General features: G+C 50.5%; 1 protein-coding gene across 1 annotated transcript in view; it reads left to right on the forward strand.

Annotated features, from left to right (window-relative positions):
- Positions 1-23,348, forward strand: part of LOC144953348 (uncharacterized) — a gene marked incomplete at its 3' end in the record, with an annotated part of 172,854 nt that overhangs the window by 143,820 nt on the left and 5,686 nt on the right. The window contains 6 exon segments of the mRNA XM_078883910.1: positions 3,811-4,675; positions 7,593-7,701; positions 9,740-10,036; positions 15,603-16,585; positions 19,602-19,710; positions 21,803-22,419. Of these exon segments, the coding sequence (XP_078740036.1) occupies positions 3,811-4,675; positions 7,593-7,701; positions 9,740-10,036; positions 15,603-16,585; positions 19,602-19,710; positions 21,803-22,419 (2,980 nt within the window).

The raw sequence follows: 23,348 nt of genomic DNA on the forward strand, positions 1-23,348 counted from the left end.
TCCTGTGCTCTGTGTGTGGGAAGACATTTGCACACAAGTCACACATCAACAGGCATCAGAAGGTCCACAATGATAGGAAACTGAAATCAAAAGCTGAAATTCAAGGTGCTGCAATGAATCCTGAAGAAGTTTCCACCTTCGATCCCATGCAGTTGGATCCCGAGAGATGGCTGGATGTAATGGAGTGGCTCGAGAGTCAACCAGAGAGCTCGGGGTGACTGAAAAATATTGTCATGTGGTTATACCTTTTAATCCGTATCGAGTACTTTTGTGTATAATTTTGACCATTTTAGTTTTACAGTTTTTGTGAGTTTAATTCCGTGCACAGTGGTGGTTTGTAATGTTATCGGATTACTTGCCGAAGTGGTGTGATGAGCACTGGTTGTGAGAGGGTTCAATTGTAGTCGTTAAGTGTTCCTGTTGAGCTAAAGTTGGAATGCGTCTGTAGGTACATCTTTACTGAACATTTTAAACGGGTTTTTTTTCAAGTATATAGCTTTTTTGATTGGTATTAATCGACTTTAGATAGCCGGTTTTCAGGATGAACATTGATGACGCGTTCGTTGGATATATGGCCTTGACTTCAACATAGACGCACAGTGAACACATGTGGTGAACTAATAAGGAAATCATGGGGAATGAAACTTCAACGCTTTGGTATTCCTGGAACGGAAATGGTTTGCATTGTACTGGAAATGTGTGAACATAGGACATAATAAATATTCCCTTCGAGTTTTGACGTCAAAATGATTGCAGATGAATAAAAACGTATTTTTAACAAATGTTTGTCCGTTCTTTATTTTACAATGTTCCTAGAAAAAATATGTTAAGATAATTTCAGGTGGAGGATCTCCGTCACACAAGTGTGCCCTTAACCGGCAGCATCTTGGCTGTCTACCCGATTAACACGTGTTCCTTGAGGGGAAAGGTCCCCGTAGTTAATCGTTCATCAACGTACCAGTCACTTATCCCGAAGTATGTCGGGGATAAACTGTTCTCGATAACATGTAGACTGTAATACTATAAACGATAACACCAACGATTAAACGATTATAAACTAGTGTATTAGTAGGTATTATAATATCATTAGAAGCATTAGAATCACAGTGTGGTCGTATAAGAATCGCTAATATGTATGTATAGTGTACAGCAACAACTGCAGCAGCAACTGCTGCAGCAGCAACACAAGTCTGACCTTAACCGGCAACGTCTTGGATGTCTCCACCATCAACATGTGTTCCTAGAGGGGAAAGGTCCTCGTTATAAATAGTTTAGCATCGTTCCTTTCCCTAATTCCGAAGTATACTGGAGATCACTTGTACTCTAAAACATGTCAACTGTAACGCTTTAAAGATAGCATTAAACATTAAACGAGTATAAACTAGTTTTTTTATATAATTTATAAGACCGTTAACGGAGGGACAGTATTAGAATATCTACACTCTTTGGTTCTTTCGGCAAAGTCACGTAGGTATAAATAAAACAAAATAAATAACGACGTTTCGGACGCAACTCAAACGCCCGAAACGAAGGAGGGAAGCCGCCCCGTGGAACACCTGTTGGAGACCCTGCGAGAAGCCCGAGGCCGAGCATACCCGCAAGGGGAAGCCGCGCATCGGCGGCAGGAACAGGGCACCCGACCACGCATGGAACCCCCCTTATTCCTGACAGGCGCTAAGGTGTGGCTACACACTCCTCGCGTCGGGGCCGGGCAGGTGGGGAAACTGACGTCCTACTGGCGGGGACCCTGGACCGTGGTGCGGCAGATATCCCCCTGGACGGTACTAATTTATTGCGGGGAGAGGGATCGAGAGACGGTGGTCAACGTCCGCCGCTTAAAACCGTGAAAAGCGGCCCCGGCGAGAGAGAACCCCGTCACCCGAAGGCCCCGAAATCCCGGAGTACCCGCACCCCTCGTGCTGGGGGGCCTCGCACCCTACATGGGCCCCGCCGGGCCCCCGAGACGCCCCGACCCCGCCAGGGGACGGCGCGGACGACGGCCCCTAAACCCCTCCGCTTCTGAGTTTGTACCCCAGCCCGCAGGTACCGAGGGACAGGGAGAGCCGCTGGAGTGGAGGAGGAGGCCGCCGCAGGAGCTGCAGAGGACGGAGCCACCAGCCCCGAGACCAGCCACGAGGTCCGGACGGACCCCCCGGACCCCGCAGCGTTTCCTCGTGGGCGCGGCTCAAGCAAGGTGCTCCAGTCAACCCGGGACGGGGACCAGCACCTCGGGGGGCTATGTCATGCCGCCGCCACGAAGCCGTTCAGCAGGCGCCCCATCTCCGACCTCGCCACCACCAAGCGACGGAGCCGACCCCGCGTCCCCCTCACCTCACCTCACATGAACACACCCGCACGCATTTCCCCCCCCCCATAGAGCTCCGAGGGGAGGTCACCTGGCCGACCGGTTTTTATCCGAGAAGCCCTTATCGGGATTAAACTTTCACGGTTTCCGGCAACCTAGGGAATTGGACGACCTCCCCCGACGCTACTTTGCACCGCGGCGCTGCGACCGGCCTTAAGATTGCAAGGTCGCAGCGAGGGGCCACTCGGCCACCGCGGGTGAAACGCATCCCACACACCCCACACACGCAAGTATCGATGGGGCAGGCAGAGGGAATAAGCATTGTGATGGAGGAGCATCATTAGAAAACACGCAGCGCATCTGAATTGCATAATCAGGCACCCCCGCACAGGGAGCAGAGGGACGGCATAATTACGCTCGGGCACGCAGGCACCATTGTTAGGGAAGTTAAAGGATAAGGCTGTTAGTATGACTAATCGGGAGAGCGGGGTCACGCGGGGAGCCGTGCACAAACTCCCACGGCGCACCTTTGTGACGGACGCCGCCGCATAAACTGCGATAATGGTGGGGCCTGCGTGAGAAAGGGATTGATTGGAATTTGCGCCGCGCAGGTTGAGCATTAAGTAGCATATCAAAAGCGCCCTGAACCGCGGTGCGCGTGCCAGAGGGTCGCGAGCCTATTGTCCAGAGCCGCATTCCCTTTGAGGTAGGGAGGATAAATGGGGAGCGCAAAGGGGAAATCGCGCTCTTACTCCTGCGCCAGGCGACCAGACGCAGCTCCAGCTCTGCCTCCGGACGTCCGCGCGACGTGCCCCGACGGCATAGAGGAAAAGCCACAGGACGACCGAATACTTCGACCCGTGAGTAGCAAGGTGACAGGGTATCGTAAGCCGATAAATAGGGAATAGGTCCAGGGGAATAGACATGCGGATTGTACCTTCCAAAATTAACAATCGAATGCAAATATCCTGAAAGACAAAACATTGGATCCTAGGGGGGGAGTTATAAGGCGGCTCAGAAGCAGAGCTCGATGCCATTTCGAGAGGGAACTTGATGAGGTTGGACGCTCGACTCGTCGCTCTGCTGATCGCCCTTCAACCGCGAGACAACGCAGCCTGGCGAGCACAATTGCTGTGTCGACAGTTAGGCGACTTTGCGTCGGGAGAGTTCGTGGCGACATCTTCAGACGGGTTCCAGACATCGATATACCGTGAATCTCCAAGTAAGTGTCTATTTTCGCGATTAAACTCTTAAACGTGTTCGCCGTCACATTAGCGAGATTTTTTTGCATCTCGGTTAGAGTGTCGTTCTTGTTTTAGCAGTTAACAAAATCTAAAACTCAACGCTAAACATCCTTGCGGCCGATAGCGTACTTTTGACTCGATAACACAGCTGCTGATACTACGCTCACATGGAGCAGAGACGCTCTCCAAAGCCCCACGCACACGGAGACAAGAAGCCATTCAATTGCTCTGTGTGTGGGAAGTCCTTTTCACGGCCATCACATCTTCAGATACACCAGAGAACACACACGGGCGAGAAGCCATTCCTGTGCCCTGTGTGTGGGAAGACATTTGCAAAGTCATCACATCTTCAGAGTCATCAGAGAACACACACGGGTGAGAAGCCATTCCTGTGTTCTGTGTGTGGGAAGGCATTTGCACACTCGGCAACTCTTCAAGACCATCAGAGAACACACACGGGAGAGAAGCCATTCCTATGCCCTGTGTGTGGGAAGGCATTTGCACAGTCATCACATCTTCAGAGACACCAGAGAACACACACGGGCGAGAAGCCATTCCTGTGCTCTGTGTGTGGGAAGAAATTTGCAAACTCATCACATCTTCAGATTCATCAGAGAGCACACACGGGCGAGAAGCCATTCCTGTGCTCTGTGTGTGGGAAGAAATTTGCAAACTCATCACATCTTCAGAGTCATCAGAGAACACACACGGGCGAGAAGCCATTCCTGTGCCCTGTGTGTGGGAAGAAATTTGCAAACTCATCAAATCTTCAGATTCATCAGAGAGCACACACGGGCGAGAAGCCATTCCTGTGCTCTGTGTGTGGGAAGAAATTTGCAAACTCATCACATCTTCAGAGTCATCAGAGAACACACACGGGCGAAAAGCCATTCCTGTGCCCTGTGTGTGGGAAAAAATTTGCAAGGTCATCACATCTTCAGATTCATCAGAGAACACACACAGTCGAGAAGCCGTTCCTGTGCTCTGTGTGTGGGAAGACATTTGCACACAAGTCACACATCAACAGGCATCAGAAGGTCCACAATGATAGGAAACTGAAATCAAAAGCTGAAATTCAAGGTGCTGCAATGAGTCCTGAAGAAGTTTCCACCTTCGATCCCATGCAGTTGGATCCCGAGAGATGGCTGGATGTAATGGAGTGGCTCGAGAGTCAACCAGAGAGCTCGGGGTGACTGAAAAATATTGTCATGTGGTTATACCTTTTAATCCGTATCGAGTACTTTTGTGTATAATTTTGACCATTTTAGTTTTACAGTTTTTGTGAGTTTAATTCCGTGCACAGTGGTGGTTTGTAATGTTATCGGATTACTTGCCGAAGTGGTGTGATGAGCACTGGTTGTGAGAGGGTTCAATTGTAGTCGTTAAGTGTTCCTGTTGAGCTAAAGTTGGAATGCGTCTGTAGGTACATCTTTACTGAACATTTTAAACGGGTTTTTTTTCAAGTATATAGCTTTTTTGATTGGTATTAATCGACTTTAGATAGCCGGTTTTCAGGATGAACATTGATGACGCGTTCGTTGGATATATGGCCTTGACTTCAACATAGACGCACAGTGAACACATGTGGTGAACTAATAAGGAAATCATGGGGAATGAAACTTCAACGCTTTGGTATTCCTGGAACGGAAATGGTTTGCATTGTACTGGAAATGTGTGAACATAGGACATAATAAATATTCCCTTCGAGTTTTGACGTCAAAATGATTGCAGATGAATAAAAACGTATTTTTAACAAATGTTTGTCCGTTCTTTATTTTACAATGTTCCTAGAAAAAATATGTTAAGATAATTTCAGGTGGAGGATCTCCGTCACACAAGTGTGCCCTTAACCGGCAGCATCTTGGCTGTCTACCCGATTAACACGTGTTCCTTGAGGGGAAAGGTCCCCGTAGTTAATCGTTCATCAACGTACCAGTCACTTATCCCGAAGTATGTCGGGGATAAACTGTTCTCGATAACATGTAGACTGTAATACTATAAACGATAACACCAACGATTAAACGATTATAAACTAGTGTATTAGTAGGTATTATAATATCATTAGAAGCATTAGAATCACAGTGTGGTCGTATAAGAATCGCTAATATGTATGTATAGTGTACAGCAACAACTGCAGCAGCAACTGCTGCAGCAGCAACACAAGTCTGACCTTAACCGGCAACGTCTTGGATGTCTCCACCATCAACATGTGTTCCTAGAGGGGAAAGGTCCCCGTTATAAATAGTTTAGCATCGTTCCTTTCCCTAATTCCGAAGTATACTGGAGATCACTTGTACTCTAAAACATGTCAACTGTAACGCTTTAAAGATAGCATTAAACATTAAACGAGTATAAACTAGTTTTTTTATATAATTTATAAGACCGTTAACGGAGGGACAGTATTAGAATATCTACACTCTTTGGTTCTTTCGGCAAAGTCACGTAGGTATAAATAAAACAAAATAAATAACGACGTTTCGGACGCAACTCAAACGCCCGAAACGGAGGAGGGAAGCCGCCCCGTGGAACACCTGTTGGAGACCCTGCAAGAAGCCCGAGGCCGAGCATACCCGCAAGGGGAAGCCGCGCATCGGCGGCAGGAACAGGGCACCCGACCACGCATGGAACCCCCCTTATTCCTGACAGGCGCTAAGGTGTGGCTACACACTCCTCGCGTCGGGGCCGGGCAGGTGGGGAAACTGACGTCCTACTGGCGGGGACCCTGGACCGTGGTGCGGCAGATATCCCCCTGGACGGTACTAATTTATTGCGGGGAGAGGGATCGAGAGACGGTGGTCAACGTCCGCCGCTTAAAACCGTGGAAAGCGGCCCCGGCGAGAGAGAACCCCGTCACCCGAAGGCCCCGAAATCCCGGAGTACCCGCACCCCTCGTGCTGGGGGGCCTCGCACCCTACATGGGCCCCGCCGGGCCCCCGAGACGCCCCGACCCCGCCAGGGGACGGCGCGGACGACGGCCCCTAAACCCCTCCGCTTCTGAGTTTGTACCCCAGCCCGCAGGTACCGAGGGACAGGGAGAGCCGCTGGAGTGGAGGAGGAGGCCGCCGCAGGAGCTGCAGAGGACGGAGCCACCAGCCCCGAGACCAGCCACGAGGTCCGGACGGACCCCCCGGACCCCGCAGCGTTTCCTCGTGGGCGCGGCTCAAGCAAGGTGCTCCAGTCAACCCGGGACGGGGACCAGCACCTCGGGGGGCTATGTCATGCCGCCGCCACGAAGCCGTTCAGCAGGCGCCCCATCTCCGACCTCGCCACCACCAAGCGACGGAGCCGACCCCGCGTCCCCCTCACCTCACCTCACATGAACACACCCGCACGCATTTCCCCCCCCCCATAGAGCTCCGAGGGGAGGTCACCTGGCCGACCGGTTTTTATCCGAGAAGCCCTTATCGGGATTAAACTTTCACGGTTTCCGGCAACCTAGGGAATTGGACGACCTCCCCCGACGCTACTTTGCACCGCGGCGCTGCGACCGGCCTTAAGATTGCAAGGTCGCAGCGAGGGGCCACTCGGCCACCGCGGGTGAAACGCATCCCACACACCCCACACACGCAAGTATCGATGGGGCAGGCAGAGGGAATAAGCATTGTGATGGAGGAGCATCATTAGAAAACACGCAGCGCATCTGAATTGCATAATCAGGCACCCCCGCACAGGGAGCAGAGGGACGGCATAATTACGCTCGGGCACGCAGGCACCATTGTTAGGGAAGTTAAAGGATAAGGCTGTTAGTATGACTAATCGGGAGAGCGGGGTCACGCGGGGAGCCGTGCACAAACTCCCACGGCGCACCTTTGTGACGGACGCCGCCGCATAAACTGCGATAATGGTGGGGCCTGCGTGAGAAAGGGATTGATTGGAATTTGCGCCGCGCAGGTTGAGCATTAAGTAGCATATCAAAAGCGCCCTGAACCGCGGTGCGCGTGCCAGAGGGTCGCGAGCCTATTGTCCAGAGCCGCATTCCCTTTGAGGTAGGGAGGATAAATGGGGAGCGCAAAGGGGAAATCGCGCTCTTACTCCTGCGCCAGGCGACCAGACGCAGCTCCAGCTCTGCCTCCGGACGTCCGCGCGACGTGCCCCGACGGCATAGAGGAAAAGCCACAGGACGACCGAATACTTCGACCCGTGAGTAGCAAGGTGACAGGGTATCGTAAGCCGATAAATAGGGAATAGGTCCAGGGGAAGTAGGATAGGCCAGCCTCGTCGACTCATACTGACATAACATTAAATTACCAGGTAGCAGATAATAAATCATTAATAGCGAAGCGTGGTCTCGCGTGATCTTGTCGTGCAGCGTGAGCGTGTGGGGGCGCGGGTGCACACAGTGGTTCGCCACGTGAGTGAGCGCTGCGCGGAGCTGAGCGCGTGGGGAAGCGTGTGTACGCAGTGGTTCTGTAGTGCTGCGGCTCGCCTCGGGGGAGCGCTGCGCAGAGCGGTGCGCGTGTGTTCACTACGTATATGATACAGGTGTGCGATCACAACGTGAGTGCTCCGTGGTGAGTGGGTGCCGCGGGGAGCTGTGTGTCGGATACGGGTGCGCATTGGTAACGTGGTTATTCGACGTGGTGGCGAGTTCCGCACAGGGCTGTAGACGGGCGCACGCTCGCAGCGTGCGAGAGCTTTACGTAGCGGCGTAAAGAGGGGGAGTATGGCGTTTGATTGATGATGCCGTGCGCACGTATGCTTGCAGCGTGGGAGCGCTGCGTGAAGCCGTATGGGTAGGGGCGTCGCGTTCGAAGGCCGGCGAAACCCTAGCGGGTATTAGGGAGGTGGGGTAACATAAACGGAATAGGGGATGATGGCGGGAGAGACCCCGGGGGCCAACGGCCCCCACAGCTCCATTTATGTTCCATCTCAATGACATCCAATAGCAATATACAATATCTGCATATGTTTCAATAAACGCACAAACTCAATATAAGCCCGTGATCATTGCAATTGTAATGACTACACAGCCCCGAACCTCGTTCCTCCCCCTCTCTCATTCTCGGCGTGAACCTACGCCCACACTTGGTCTCGCATTCCCTTCTCGAACTCTCTCTCTATCTTGTTGTCACCACTTGTCCCTTAGTTGATGCACTGTCTTTACAGCACCAACCTCTATGACCTCTACCTGACCCCACCATGGGCGGAGTAACTTGGGGGACATACAGATATGTACGTAAATTATCTGTTCAATCGAACCGGGGGTCGGATATGTGAACCGCATTCCAATTTTACATCTCCCACCTCTATGACCTGTACCTGAACCCGCCATGATCGTCGCATTTGATCAACTCTGATATTGTAGACTCTCACATGTTAAGCTCTATCATAGTGAAACATAATAATATTATAACCTATGAACTACAACCTATCCATTGTAACGCCGTAAAAGAATATTACCTATCGGGTTTCACTCCCTCGTCGAGAAGGCAGCTCTCTTCCTTTTCTAAAGTTACATGCTAATTTCTCTGCATTCACTTTAAATCGAGGACAAAGTTTTTCCATTTATTCAAAATAAGCGCACAATTACACACTGAGATGCACTTACATATTCATGCATGAAGCACAATGGGCACATTACCCTTCGGTATGTTAATAGACATGCGGATTGTACCTTCCAAAATTAACAATCGAATGCAAATATCCTGAAAGACAAAGGATTGGATCCTAGGGGGGGAGTTATAAGGCGGCTCAGAAGCAGAGCTCGATGCCATTTCCAGAGGGAACTTGATGAGGTTGGACGCTCGACTCGTCGCTCTGCTGATCGCCCTTCAACCGCCAGACAACGCAGCCTGGCGAGCACAATTGCTGTGTCGACAGTTAGGCGACTTTGCGTCGAGAGAGTTCGTGGCGACATCTTCAGACGGGTTCCAGACATCGATATACCGTGAATCTCCAAGTAAGTGTCTATTTTCGCGATTAAACTCTTAAACGTGTTCGCCGTCACATTATCGAGATTTTTTTGCATCTCGGTTAGAGTGTCGTTCTTGTTTTAGCAGTTAACAAAATATAAAACTCAACGCTAAACATCCTTGCGGCCGATAGCGTACTTTTGACTCGATAACACAGCTGCTGATACTACGCTCACATGGAGCAGAGACGCTCTCCAAAGCCCCACGCACACGGAGACAAGAAGCCATTCAATTGCTCTGTGTGTGGGAAGTCCTTTTCACGGCCATCACATCTTCAGATACACCAGAGAACACACACGGGCGAGAAGCCATTCCTGTGCCCTGTGTGTGGGAAGACATTTGCAAAGTCATCACATCTTCAGAGTCATCAGAGAACACACACGGGTGAGAAGCCATTCCTGTGTTCTGTGTGTGGGAAGGCATTTGCACACTCGGCAACTCTTCAAGACCATCAGAGAACACACACGGGAGAGAAGCCATTCCTATGCCCTGTGTGTGGGAAGGCATTTGCACAGTCATCACATCTTCAGAGACACCAGAGAACACACACGGGCGAGAAGCCATTCCTGTGCTCTGTGTGTGGGAAGAAATTTGCAAACTCATCACATCTTCAGATTCATCAGAGAGCACACACGGGCGAAAAGCCATTCCTGTGATCTGTGTGTGGGAAGAAATTTGCAAACTCATCACATCTTCAGAGTCATCAGAGAACACACACGGGCGAGAAGCCATTCCTGTGCCCTGTGTGTGGGAAGAAATTTGCAAACTCATCAAATCTTCAGATTCATCAGAGAGCACACACGGGCGAGAAGCCATTCCTGTGCTCTGTGTGTGGGAAGAAATTTGCAAACTCATCACATCTTCAGAGTCATCAGAGAACACACACGGGCGAAAAGCCATTCCTGTGCCCTGTGTGTGGGAAGAAATTTGCAAGGTCATCACATCTTCAGATTCATCAGAGAACACACACAGTCGAGAAGCCGTTCCTGTGCTCTGTGTGTGGGAAGACATTTGCACACAAGTCACACATCAACAGGCATCAGAAGGTCCACAATGATAGGAAACTGAAATCAAAAGCTGAAATTCAAGGTGCTGCAATGAGTCCTGAAGAAGTTTCCACCTTCGATCCCATGCAGTTGGATCCCGAGAGATGGCTGGATGTAATGGAGTGGCTCGAGAGTCAACCAGAGAGCTCGGGGTGACTGAAAAATATTGTCATGTGGTTATACCTTTTAATCCGTATCGAGTACTTTTGTGTATAATTTTGACCATTTTAGTTTTACAGTTTTTGTGAGTTTAATTCCGTGCACAGTGGTGGTTTGTAATGTTATCGGATTACTTGCCGAAGTGGTGTGATGAGCACTGGTTGTGAGAGGGTTCAATTGTAGTCGTTAAGTGTTCCTGTTGAGCTAAAGTTGGAATGCGTCTGTAGGTACATCTTTACTGAACATTTTAAACGGGTTTTTTTCAAGTATATAGCTTTTTTGATTGGTATTAATCGACTTTAGATAGCCGGTTTTCAGGATGAACATTGATGACGCGTTCGTTGGATATATGGCCTTGACTTCAACATAGACGCACAGTGAACACATGTGGTGAACTAATAAGGAAATCATGGGGAATGAAACTTCAACGCTTTGGTATTCCTGGAACGGAAATGGTTTGCATTGTACTGGAAATGTGTGAACATAGGACATAATAAATATTCCCTTCGAGTTTTGACGTCAAAATGATTGCAGATGAATAAAAACGTATTTTTAACAAATGTTTGTCCGTTCTTTATTTTACAATGTTCCTAGAAAAAATATGTTAAGATAATTTCAGGTGGAGGATCTCCGTCACACAAGTGTGCCCTTAACCGGCAGCATCTTGGCTGTCTACCCGATTAACACGTGTTCCTTGAGGGGAAAGGTCCCCGTAGTTAATCGTTCATCAACGTACCAGTCACTTATCCCGAAGTATGTCGGGGATAAACTGTTCTCGATAACATGTAGACTGTAATACTATAAACGATAACACCAACGATTAAACGATTATAAACTAGTGTATTAGTAGGTATTATAATATCATTAGAAGCATTAGAATCACAGTGTGGTCGTATAAGAATCGCTAATATGTATGTATAGTGTACAGCAACAACTGCAGCAGCAACTGCTGCAGCAGCAACACAAGTCTGACCTTAACCGGCAACGTCTTGGATGTCTCCACCATCAACATGTGTTCCTAGAGGGGAAAGGTCCCCGTTATAAATAGTTTAGCATCGTTCCTTTCCCTAATTCCGAAGTATACTGGAGATCACTTGTACTCTAAAACATGTCAACTGTAACGCTTTAAAGATAGCATTAAACATTAAACGAGTATAAACTAGTTTTTTTTATATAATTTATAAGACCGTTAACGGAGGGACAGTATTAGAATATCTACACTCTTTGGTTCTTTAGGCAAAGTCACGTAGGTATAAATAAAACAAAATAAATAACGACGTTTCGGACGCAACACAAACGCCCGAAACGGAGGAGGGAAGCCGCCCCGTGGAACACCTGTTGGAGACCCTGCGAGAAGCCCGAGGCCGAGCATACCCGCAAGGGGAAGCCGCGCATCGGCGGCAGGAACAGGGCACCCGACCACGCATGGAACCCCCCTTATTCCTGACAGGCGCTAAGGTGTGGCTACACACTCCTCGCGTCGGGGCCGGGCAGGTGGGGAAACTGACGACCTACTGGCGGGGACCCTGGACCGTGGTGCGGCAGATATCCCCCTGGACGGTACTAATTTATTGCGGGGAGAGGGATCGAGAGACGGTGGTCAACGTCCGCCGCTTAAAACCGTGGAAAGCGGCCCCGGCGAGAGAGAACCCCGTCACCCGAAGGCCCCGAAATCCCGGAGTACCCGCACCCCTCGTGCTGGGGGGCCTCGCACCCTACATGGGCCCCGCCGGGCCCCCGAGACGCCCCGACCCCGCCAGGGGACTGCGCGGACGACGGCCCCTAAACCCCTCCGCTTCTGAGTTTGTACCCCAGCCCGCAGGTACCGAGGGACAGGGAGAGCCGCTGGAGTGGAGGAGGAGGCCGCCGCAGGAGCTGCAGAGGACGGAGCCACCAGCCCCGAGACCAGCCACGAGGTCCGGACGGACCCCCCGGACCCCGCAGCGTTTCCTCGTGGGCGCGGCTCAAGCAAGGTGCTCCAGTCAACCCGGGACGGGGACCAGCACCTCGGGGGGCTATGTCATGCCGCCGCCACGAAGCCGTTCAGCAGGCGCCCCATCTCCGACCTCGCCACCACCAAGCGACGGAGCCGACCCCGCGTCCCCCTCACCTCACCTCACATGAACACACCCGCACGCATTTCCCCCCCCCCATAAAGCTCCGAGGGGAGGTCACCTGGCCGACCGGTTTTTATCCGAGAAGCCCTTATCGGGATTAAACTTTCACGGTTTCCGGCAACCTAGGGAATTGGACGACCTCCCCCGACGCTACTTTGCACCGCGGCGCTGCGACCGGCCTTAAGATTGCAAGGTCGCAGCGAGGGGCCACTCGGCCACCGCGGGTGAAACGCATCCCACACACCCCACACACGCAAGTATCGATGGGGCAGGCAGAGGGAATAAGCATTGTGATGGAGGAGCATCATTAGAAAACACGCAGCGCATCTGAATTGCATAATCAGGCACCCCCGCACAGGGAGCAGAGGGACGGCATAATTACGCTCGGGCACACAGGCACCATTGTTAGGGAAGTTAAAGGATAAGGCTGTTAGTATGAGTAATCGGGAGAGCGGGGTCACGCGGGGAGCCGTGCACAAACTCCCACGGCGCACCTTTGTGACGGACGCCGCCGCATAAACTGCGATAATGGTGGGGCCTGCGTGAGAAAGGGATTGATTGGAATTTGCGCCGCGCAGGTTGAGCATTAATTAGCATATCAAAAGCGCCCTGAACCGCGGTGCGCGTGCCAGAGGGTCGCGAGCCTATTGTCCAGAGCCGCATTCCCTTTGAGGTAGGGAGGATAAATGGGGAGCGCAAAGGGGAAATCGCGCTCTTACTCCTGCGCCAGGCGACCAGACGCAGCTCCAGCTCTGCCTCCGGACGTCCGCGCGACGTGCCCCGACGGCATAGAGGAAAAGCCACAGGACGACCGAATACTTCGACCCGTGAGTAGCAAGGTGACAGGGTATCGTAAGCCGATAAATAGGGAATAGGTCCAGGGGAAGTAGGATAGGCCAGCCTCGTCGACTCATACTGACATAACATTAAATTACCAGGTAGCAGATAATAAATCATTAATAGCGAAGCGTGGTCTCGCGTGATCTTGTCGTGCAGCGTGAGCGTGTGGGGGCGCGGGTGCACACAGTGGTTCGCCACGTGAGTGAGCGCTGCGCGGAGCTGAGCGCGTGGGGAAGCGTGTGTACGCAGTGGTTCTGTAGTGCTGCGGCTCGCCTCGGGGGAGCGCTGCGCAGAGCGGTGCGCGTGTGTTCACTACGTATATGATACAGGTGTGCGATCACAACGTGAGTGCTCCGTGGTGAGTGGGTGCCGCGGGGAGCTGTGTGTCGGATACGGGTGCGCATTGGTAACGTGGTTATTCGACGTGGTGGCGAGTGCCGCACAGGGCTGTAGACGGGCGCACGCTCGCAGCGTGCGAGAGCTTTACGTAGCGGCGTAAAGAGGGGGAGTATGGCGTTTGTTTGATGATGCCGTGCGCACGTATGCTTGCAGCGTGGGAGCGCTGCGTGAAGCCGTATGGGTAGGGGCGTCGCGTTCGAAGGCCGGCGAAACCCTAGCGGGTATTAGGGAGGTGGGGTAACATAAACGGAATAGGGGATGATGGCGGGAGAGACCCCGGGGGCCAACGGCCCCCACAGCTCCATTTATGTTCCATCTCAATGACATCCAATAGCAATATACAATATCTGCATATGTTTCAATAAACGCACAAACTCAATATAAGCCCGTGATCATTGCAATTGTAATGACTACACAGCCCCGAACCTCGTTCCTCCCCCTCTCTCATTCTCGGCGTGAACCTACGCCCACACTTGGTCTCGCATTCCCTTCTCGAACTCTCTCTCTATCTTGTTGTCACCACTTGTCCCTTAGTTGATGCACTGTCTTTACAGCACCAACCTCTATGACCTCTACCTGACCCCACCATGGGCGGAGTAACTTGGGGGACATACAGATATGTACGTAAATTATCTGTTCAATCGAACCGGGGGTCGGATATGTGAACCGCATTCCAATTTTACATCTCCCACCTCTATGACCTGTACCTGAACCCGCCATGATCGTCGCATTTGATCAACTCTGATATTGTAGACTCTCACATGTTAAGCTCTATCATAGTGAAACATAATAATATTATAACCTATGAACTACAACCTATCCATTGTAACGCTGTAAAAGAATATTACCTATCGGGTTTCACTCCCTCGTCGAGAAGGCCGCTCTCTTCCTTTTCTAAAGTTACATGCTAATTTCTCTGCATTCACTTTAAATCGAGGACAAAGTTTTTCCATTTATTCAAAATAAGCGCACAATTACACACTGAGATACACTTACATATTCATGCATGAAGCACAATGGGCACATTACCCTTCGGTATGTTAATAGACATGCGGATTGTACCTTCCAAAATTAACAATCGAATGCAAATATCCTGAAAGACAAAACATTGGATCCTAGGGGGGGAGTTATAAGGCGGCTCAGAAGCAGAGCTCGATGCCATTTCGAGAGGGAACTTGATGAGGTTGGACGCTCGACTCGTCGATCTGCTGATCGCCCTTCAACCGCGAGACAACGCAGCCTGGCGAGCACAATTGCTGTGTCGACAGTGAGGCGACTTTGCGTCGAGAAGTTCGTGGCGACATCTTCAGACGGGTTCCAGACATCGATATACCGTGAATCTCCAAGTAAGTGTCTATTTTCGCGATTAAACTCTTAAACGTGTTCGCCGTCACATTAGCGAGATTTTTTTGCATCTCGGTTAGAGTGTCGTTCTTGTTTTAGCAGTTAACAAAATCTAAAACTCAACGCTAAACATCCTTGCGGCCGATAGCGTACTTTTGACTCGATAACACAGCTGCTGATACTACGCTCACATGGAGCAGAGACGCTCTCCAAAGCCCCACGCACACGGAGACAAGAAGCCATTCAATTGCTCTGTGTGTGGGAAGTCCTTTTCACGACCATCACATCTTCAGATACACCAGAGAACACACACGGGCGAGAAGCCATTCCTGTGCCCTGTGTGTGGGAAGACATTTGCAAAGTCATCACATCTTCAGAGTCATCAGAGAACACACACGGGTGAGAAGCCATTCCTGTGTTCTGTGTGTGGGAAGGCATTTGCACACTCGGCAACTCTTCAAGACCATCAGAGAACACACACGGGAGAGAAGCCATTCCTGTGCCCTGTGTGTGGGAAGGCATTTGCACAGTCATCACATCTTCAGAGACACCAGAGAACACACACGGGCGAGAAGCCATTCCTGTGCTCTGTGTGTGGGAAGAAATTTGCAAACTCATCACATCTTCAGATACATCAGAGAGCACACACGGGCGAGAAGCCATTCCTGTGCTCTGTGTGTGGGAAGAAATTTGCAAACTCATCACATCTTCAGAGTCATCAGAGAACACACACGGGCGAGAAGCCATTCCTGTGCCCTGTGTGTGGGAAGAAATTTGCAAACTCATCACATCTTCAGATTCATCAGAGAGCACACACGGGCGAAAAGCCATTCCTGTGATCTGTGTGTGGGAAGAAATTTGCAAACTCATCACATCTTCAGAGTCATCAGAGAACACACACGGGCGAGAAGCCATTCCTGTGCCCTGTGTGTGGGAAGAAATTTGCAAACTCATCAAATCTTCAGATTCATCAGAGAGCACACACGGGCGAGAAGCCATTCCTGTGCTCTGTGTGTGGGAAGAAATTTGCAAACTCATCACATCTTCAGAGTCATCAGAGAACACACACGGGCGAAAAGCCATTCCTGTGCCCTGTGTGTGGGAAGAAATTTGCAAGGTCATCACATCTTCAGATTCATCAGAGAACACACACAGTCGAGAAGCCGTTCCTGTGCTCTGTGTGTGGGAAGACATTTGCACACAAGTCACACATCAACAGGCATCAGAAGGTCCACAATGATAGGAAACTGAAATCAAAAGCTGAAATTCAAGGTGCTGCAATGAGTCCTGAAGAAGTTTCCACCTTCGATTCCATGCAGTTGGATCCCGAGAGATGGCTGGATGTAATGGAGTGGCTCGAGAGTCAACCAGAGAGCTCGGGGTGACTGAAAAATATTGTCATGTGGTTATACCTTTTAATCCGTATCGAGTACTTTTGTGTATAATTTTGACCATTTTAGTTTTACAGTTTTTGTGAGTTTAATTCCGTGCACAGTGGTGGTTTGTAATGTTATCGGATTACTTGCCGAAGTGGTGTGATGAGCACTGGTTGTGAGAGGGTTCAATTGTAGTCGTTAAGTGTTCCTGTTGAGCTAAAGTTGGAATGCGTCTGTAGGTACATCTTTACTGAACATTTTAAACGGGTTTTTTTTCAAGTATATAGCTTTTTTGATTGGTATTAATCGACTTTAGATAGCCGGTTTTCAGGATGAACATTGATGACGCGTTCGTTGGATATATGGCCTTGACTTCAACATAGACGCACAGTGAACACATGTGGTGAACTAATAAGGAAATCATGGGGAATGAAACTTCAACGCTTTGGTATTCCTGGAACGGAAATGGTTTGCATTGTACTGGAAATGTGTGAACATAGGACATAATAAATATTCCCTTCGAGTTTTGACGTCAAAATGATTGCAGATGAAGTAAAACGTATTTTTAACAAATGTTTGTCCGTTCTTTATTTTACAATGTTCCTAGAAAAAATATGTTAAGATAATTTCAGGTGGAGGATCTCCGTCACACAAGTGTGCCCTTAACCGGCAGCATCTTGGCTGTCTACCCGATTAACACGTGTTCCTTGAGGGGAAAGGTCCCCGTAGTTAATCGTTCGTCAACGTACCAGTCACTTATCCCGAAGTATGTCGGGGATAAACTGTTCTCGATAACATGTAGACTGTAATACTATAAACGATAACACCAACGATTAAACGATTATAAACTAGTGTATTAGTAGGTATTATAATATCATTAGAAGCATTAGAATCACAGTGTGGTCGTATAAGAATCGCTAATATGTATGTATAGTGTACAGCAACAACTGCAGCAGCAACTGCTGCAGCAGCAACACAAGTCTGACCTTAACCGGCAACGTCTTGGATGTCTCCACCATCAACATGTGTTCCTAGAGGGGAAAGGTCCCCGTTATAAATAGTTTAGCATCGTTCCTTTCCCTAATTCCGAAGTATACTGGAGATCACTTGTACTCTAAAACATGTCAACTGTAACGCTTTAAAGATAGCATTAAACATTAAACGAGTATAAACTAGTTTTTTTATATAATTTATAAGACCGTTAACGGAGGGACAGTATTAGAATATCTACACTCTTTGGTTCTTTCGGCAAAGTCACGTAGGTATAAATAAAACAAAATAAATAACGACGTTTCGGACGCAACACAAACGCCCGAAACGGAGGAGGGAAGCCGCCCCGTGGAACACCTGTTGGAGACCCTGCGAGAAGCCCGAGGCCGAGCATACCCGCAAGGGGAAGCCGCGCATCGGCGGCAGGAACAGGGCACCCGACCACGCATGGAACCCCCCTTATTCCTGACAGGCGCTAAGGTGTGGCTACACACTCCTCGCGTCGGGGCCGGGCAGGTGGGGAAACTGACGACCTACTGGCGGGGACCCTGGACCGTGGTGCGGCAGATATCCCCCTGGACGGTACTAATTTATTGCGGGGAGAGGGATCGAGAGACGGTGGTCAACGTCCGCCGCTTAAAACCGTGGAAAGCGGCCCCGGCGAGAGAGAACCCCGTCACCCGAAGGCCCCGAAATCCCGGAGTACCCGCACCCCTCGTGCTGGGGGGCCTCGCACCCTACATGGGCCCCGCCGGGCCCCCGAGACGCCCCGACCCCGCCAGGGGACGGCGCGGACGACGGCCCCTAAACCCCTCCGCTTCTGAGTTTGTACCCCAGCCCGCAGGTACCGAGGGACAGGGAGAGCCGCTGGAGTGGAGGAGGAGGCCGCCGCAGGAGCTGCAGAGGACGGAGCCACCAGCCCCGAGACCAGCCACGAGGTCCGGACGGACCCCCCGGACCCCGCAGCGTTTCCTCGTGGGCGCGGCTCAAGCAAGGTGCTCCAGTCAACCCGGGACGGGGACCAGCACCTCGGGGGGCTATGTCATGCCGCCGCCACGAAGCCGTTCAGCAGGCGCCCCATCTCCGACCTCGCCACCACCAAGCGACGGAGCCGACCCCGCGTCCCCCTCACCTCACCTCACATGAACACACCCGCACGCATTTCCCCCCCCCCATAAAGCTCCGAGGGGAGGTCACCTGGCCGACCGGTTTTTATCCGAGAAGCCCTTATCGGGATTAAACTTTCACGGTTTCCGGCAACCTAGGGAATTGGACGACCTCCCCCGACGCTACTTTGCACCGCGGCGCTGCGACCGGCCTTAAGATTGCAAGGTCGCAGCGAGGGGCCACTCGGCCACCGCGGGTGAAACGCATCCCACACACCCCACACACGCAAGTATCGATGGGGCAGGCAGAGGGAATAAGCATTGTGATGGAGGAGCATCATTAGAAAACACGCAGCGCATCTGAATTGCATAATCAGGCACCCCCGCACAGGGAGCAGAGGGACGGCATAATTACGCTCGGGCACACAGGCACCATTGTTAGGGAAGTTAAAGGATAAGGCTGTTAGTATGAGTAATCGGGAGAGCGGGGTCACGCGGGGAGCCGTGCACAAACTCCCACGGCGCACCTTTGTGACGGACGCCGCCGCATAAACTGCGATAATGGTGGGGCCTGCGTGAGAAAGGGATTGATTGGAATTTGCGCCGCGCAGGTTGAGCATTAATTAGCATATCAAAAGCGCCCTGAACCGCGGTGCGCGTGCCAGAGGGTCGCGAGCCTATTGTCCAGAGCCGCATTCCCTTTGAGGTAGGGAGGATAAATGGGGAGCGCAAAGGGGAAATCGCGCTCTTACTCCTGCGCCAGGCGACCAGACGCAGCTCCAGCTCTGCCTCCGGACGTCCGCGCGACGTGCCCCGACGGCATAGAGGAAAAGCCACAGGACGACCGAATACTTCGACCCGTGAGTAGCAAGGTGACAGGGTATCGTAAGCCGATAAATAGGGAATAGGTCCAGGGGAAGTAGGATAGGCCAGCCTCGTCGACTCATACTGACATAACATTAAATTACCAGGTAGCAGATAATAAATCATTAATAGCGAAGCGTGGTCTCGCGTGATCTTGTCGTGCAGCGTGAGCGTGTGGGGGCGCGGGTGCACACAGTGGTTCGCCACGTGAGTGAGCGCTGCGCGGAGCTGAGCGCGTGGGGAAGCGTGTGTACGCAGTGGTTCTGTAGTGCTGCGGCTCGCCTCGGGGGAGCGCTGCGCAGAGCGGTGCGCGTGTGTTCACTACGTATATGATACAGGTGTGCGATCACAACGTGAGTGCTCCGTGGTGAGTGGGTGCCGCGGGGAGCTGTGTGTCGGATACGGGTGCGCATTGGTAACGTGGTTATTCGACGTGGTGGCGAGTGCCGCACAGGGCTGTAGACGGGCGCACGCTCGCAGCGTGCGAGAGCTTTACGTAGCGGCGTAAAGAGGGGGAGTATGGCGTTTGTTTGATGATGCCGTGCGCACGTATGCTTGCAGCGTGGGAGCGCTGCGTGAAGCCGTATGGGTAGGGGCGTCGCGTTCGAAGGCCGGCGAAACCCTAGCGGGTATTAGGGAGGTGGGGTAACATAAACGGAATAGGGGATGATGGCGGGAGAGACCCCGGGGGCCAACGGCCCCCACAGCTCCATTTATGTTCCATCTCAATGACATCCAATAGCAATATACAATATCTGCATATGTTTCAATAAACGCACAAACTCAATATAAGCCCGTGATCATTGCAATTGTAATGACTACACAGCCCCGAACCTCGTTCCTCCCCCTCTCTCATTCTCGGCGTGAACCTACGCCCACACTTGGTCTCGCATTCCCTTCTCGAACTCTCTCTCTATCTTGTTGTCACCACTTGTCCCTTAGTTGATGCACTGTCTTTACAGCACCAACCTCTATGACCTCTACCTGACCCCACCATGGGCGGAGTAACTTGGGGGACATACAGATATGTACGTAAATTATCTGTTCAATCGAACCGGGGGTCGGATATGTGAACCGCATTCCAATTTTACATCTCCCACCTCTATGACCTGTACCTGAACCCGCCATGATCGTCGCATTTGATCAACTCTGATATTGTAGACTCTCACATGTTAAGCTCTATCATAGTGAAACATAATAATATTATAACCTATGAACTACAACCTATCCATTGTAACGCTGTAAAAGAATATTACCTATCGGGTTTCACTCCCTCGTCGAGAAGGCCGCTCTCTTCCTTTTCTAAAGTTACATGCTAATTTCTCTGCATTCACTTTAAATCGAGGACAAAGTTTTTCCATTTATTCAAAATAAGCGCACAATTACACACTGAGATACACTTACATATTCATGCATGAAGCACAATGGGCACATTACCCTTCGGTATGTTAATAGACATGCGGATTGTACCTTCCAAAATTAACAATCGAATGCAAATATCCTGAAAGACAAAACATTGGATCCTAGGGGGGGAGTTATAAGGCGGCTCAGAAGCAGAGCTCGATGCCATTTCGAGAGGGAACTTGATGAGGTTGGACGCTCGACTCGTCGATCTGCTGATCGCCCTTCAACCGCGAGACAACGCAGCCTGGCGAGCACAATTGCTGTGTCGACAGTGAGGCGACTTTGCGTCGAGAAGTTCGTGGCGACATCTTCAGACGGGTTCCAGACATCGTTATACCGTGAATCTCCAAGTAAGTGTCTATTTTCGCGATTAAACTCTTAAACGTGTTCGCCGTCACATTAGCGAGATTTTTTTGCATCTCGGTTAGAGTGTCGTTCTTGTTTTAGCAGTTAACAAAATCTAAAACTCAACGCTAAACATCCTTGCGGCCGATAGCGTACTTTTGACTCGATAACACAGCTGCTGATACTACGCTCACATGGAGCAGAGACGCTCTCCAAAGCCCCACGCACACGGAGACAAGAAGCCATTCAATTGCTCTGTGTGTGGGAAGTCCTTTTCACGACCATCACATCTTCAGATACACCAGAGAACACACGGGCGAGAAGCCATTCCTGTGCCCTGTGTGTGGGAAGACATTTGCAAAGTCATCACATCTTCAGAGTCATCAGAGAACACACACGGGTGAGAAGCCATTCCTGTGTTCTGTGTGTGGGAAGGCATTTGCACACTCGGCAACTCTTCAAGACCATCAGAGAACACACACGGGAGAGAAGCCATTCCTGTGCCCTGTGTGTGGGAAGGCATTTGCACAGTCATCACATCTTCAGAGACACCAGAGAACACACACGGGCGAGAAGCCATTCCTGTGCTCTGTGTGTGGGAAGAAATTTGCAAACTCATCACATCTTCAGAGTCATCAGAGAACACACACGGGCGAGAAGCCATTCCTGTGCCCTGTGTGTGGGAAGAAATTTGCAAACTCATCAAATCTTCAGATTCATCAGAGAGCACACACGGGCGAGAAGCCATTCCTGTGCTCTGTGTGTGGGAAGAAATTTGCAAACTCATCACATCTTCAGAGTCATCAGAGAACACACACGGGCGAAAAGCCATTCCTGTGCCCTGTGTGTGGGAAGAAATTTGCAAGGTCATCACATCTTCAGATTCATCAGAGAACACACACAGTCGAGAAGCCGTTCCTGTGCTCTGTGTGTGGGAAGACATTTGCACACAAGTCACACATCAACAGGCATCAGAAGGTCCACAATGATAGGAAACTGAAATCAAAAGCTGAAATTCAAGGTGCTGCAATGAGTCCTGAAGAAGTTTCCACCTTCGATCCCATGCAGTTGGATCCCGAGAGATGGCTGGATGTAATGGAGTGGCTCGAGAGTCAACCAGAGAGCTCGGGGTGACTGAAAAATATTGTCACGTGGTTATACCTTTTAATCCGTATCGAGTACTTTTGTGTATAATTTTGACCATTTTAGTTCTACAGTTTTTGTGAGTTTAATTCCGTGCACAGTGGTGGTTTGTAATGTTATCGGATTACTTGCCGAAGTGGTGTGATGAGCACTGGTTGTGAGAGGGTTCAATTGTAGTCGTTAAGTGTTCCTGTTGAGCTAAAGTTGGAATGCGTCTGTAGGTACATCTTTACTCAACATTTTAAACGGGTTTTTTTTTCAAGTATATAGCTTTTTTGATTGGTATTAATCGACTTTAGATAGCCGGTTTTCAGGATGAACATTGATGACGCGTTCGTTGGATATATGGCCTTGACTTCAACATAGACGCACAGTGAACACATGTGGTGAACTAATAAGGAAATCATGGGGAATGAAACTTCAACGCTTTGGTATTCCTGGAACGGAAATGGTTTGTACTGGAAATGTGTGAACATAGGACATAATAAATATTCCCTTCGAGTTTTGACGTCAAAATGATTGCAGATGAATAAAAACGTATTTTTAACAAATGTTTGTCCGTTCTTTATTTTACAATGTTCCTAGAAAAAATATGTTAAGATAATTTCAGGTGGAGGATCTCCGTCACACAAGTGTGCCCTTAACCGGCAGCATCTTGGCTGTCTACCCGATTAACACGTGTTCCTTGAGGGGAAAGGTCCCCGTAGTTAATCGTTCATCAACGTACCAGTCACTAATCCCGAAGTATGTCGGG

Source organism: Lampetra fluviatilis, chromosome 74 (assembly GCF_964198595.1).
Source record: "Lampetra fluviatilis chromosome 74, kcLamFluv1.1, whole genome shotgun sequence".
NCBI lineage: Eukaryota > Metazoa > Chordata > Hyperoartia > Petromyzontiformes > Petromyzontidae > Lampetra > Lampetra fluviatilis.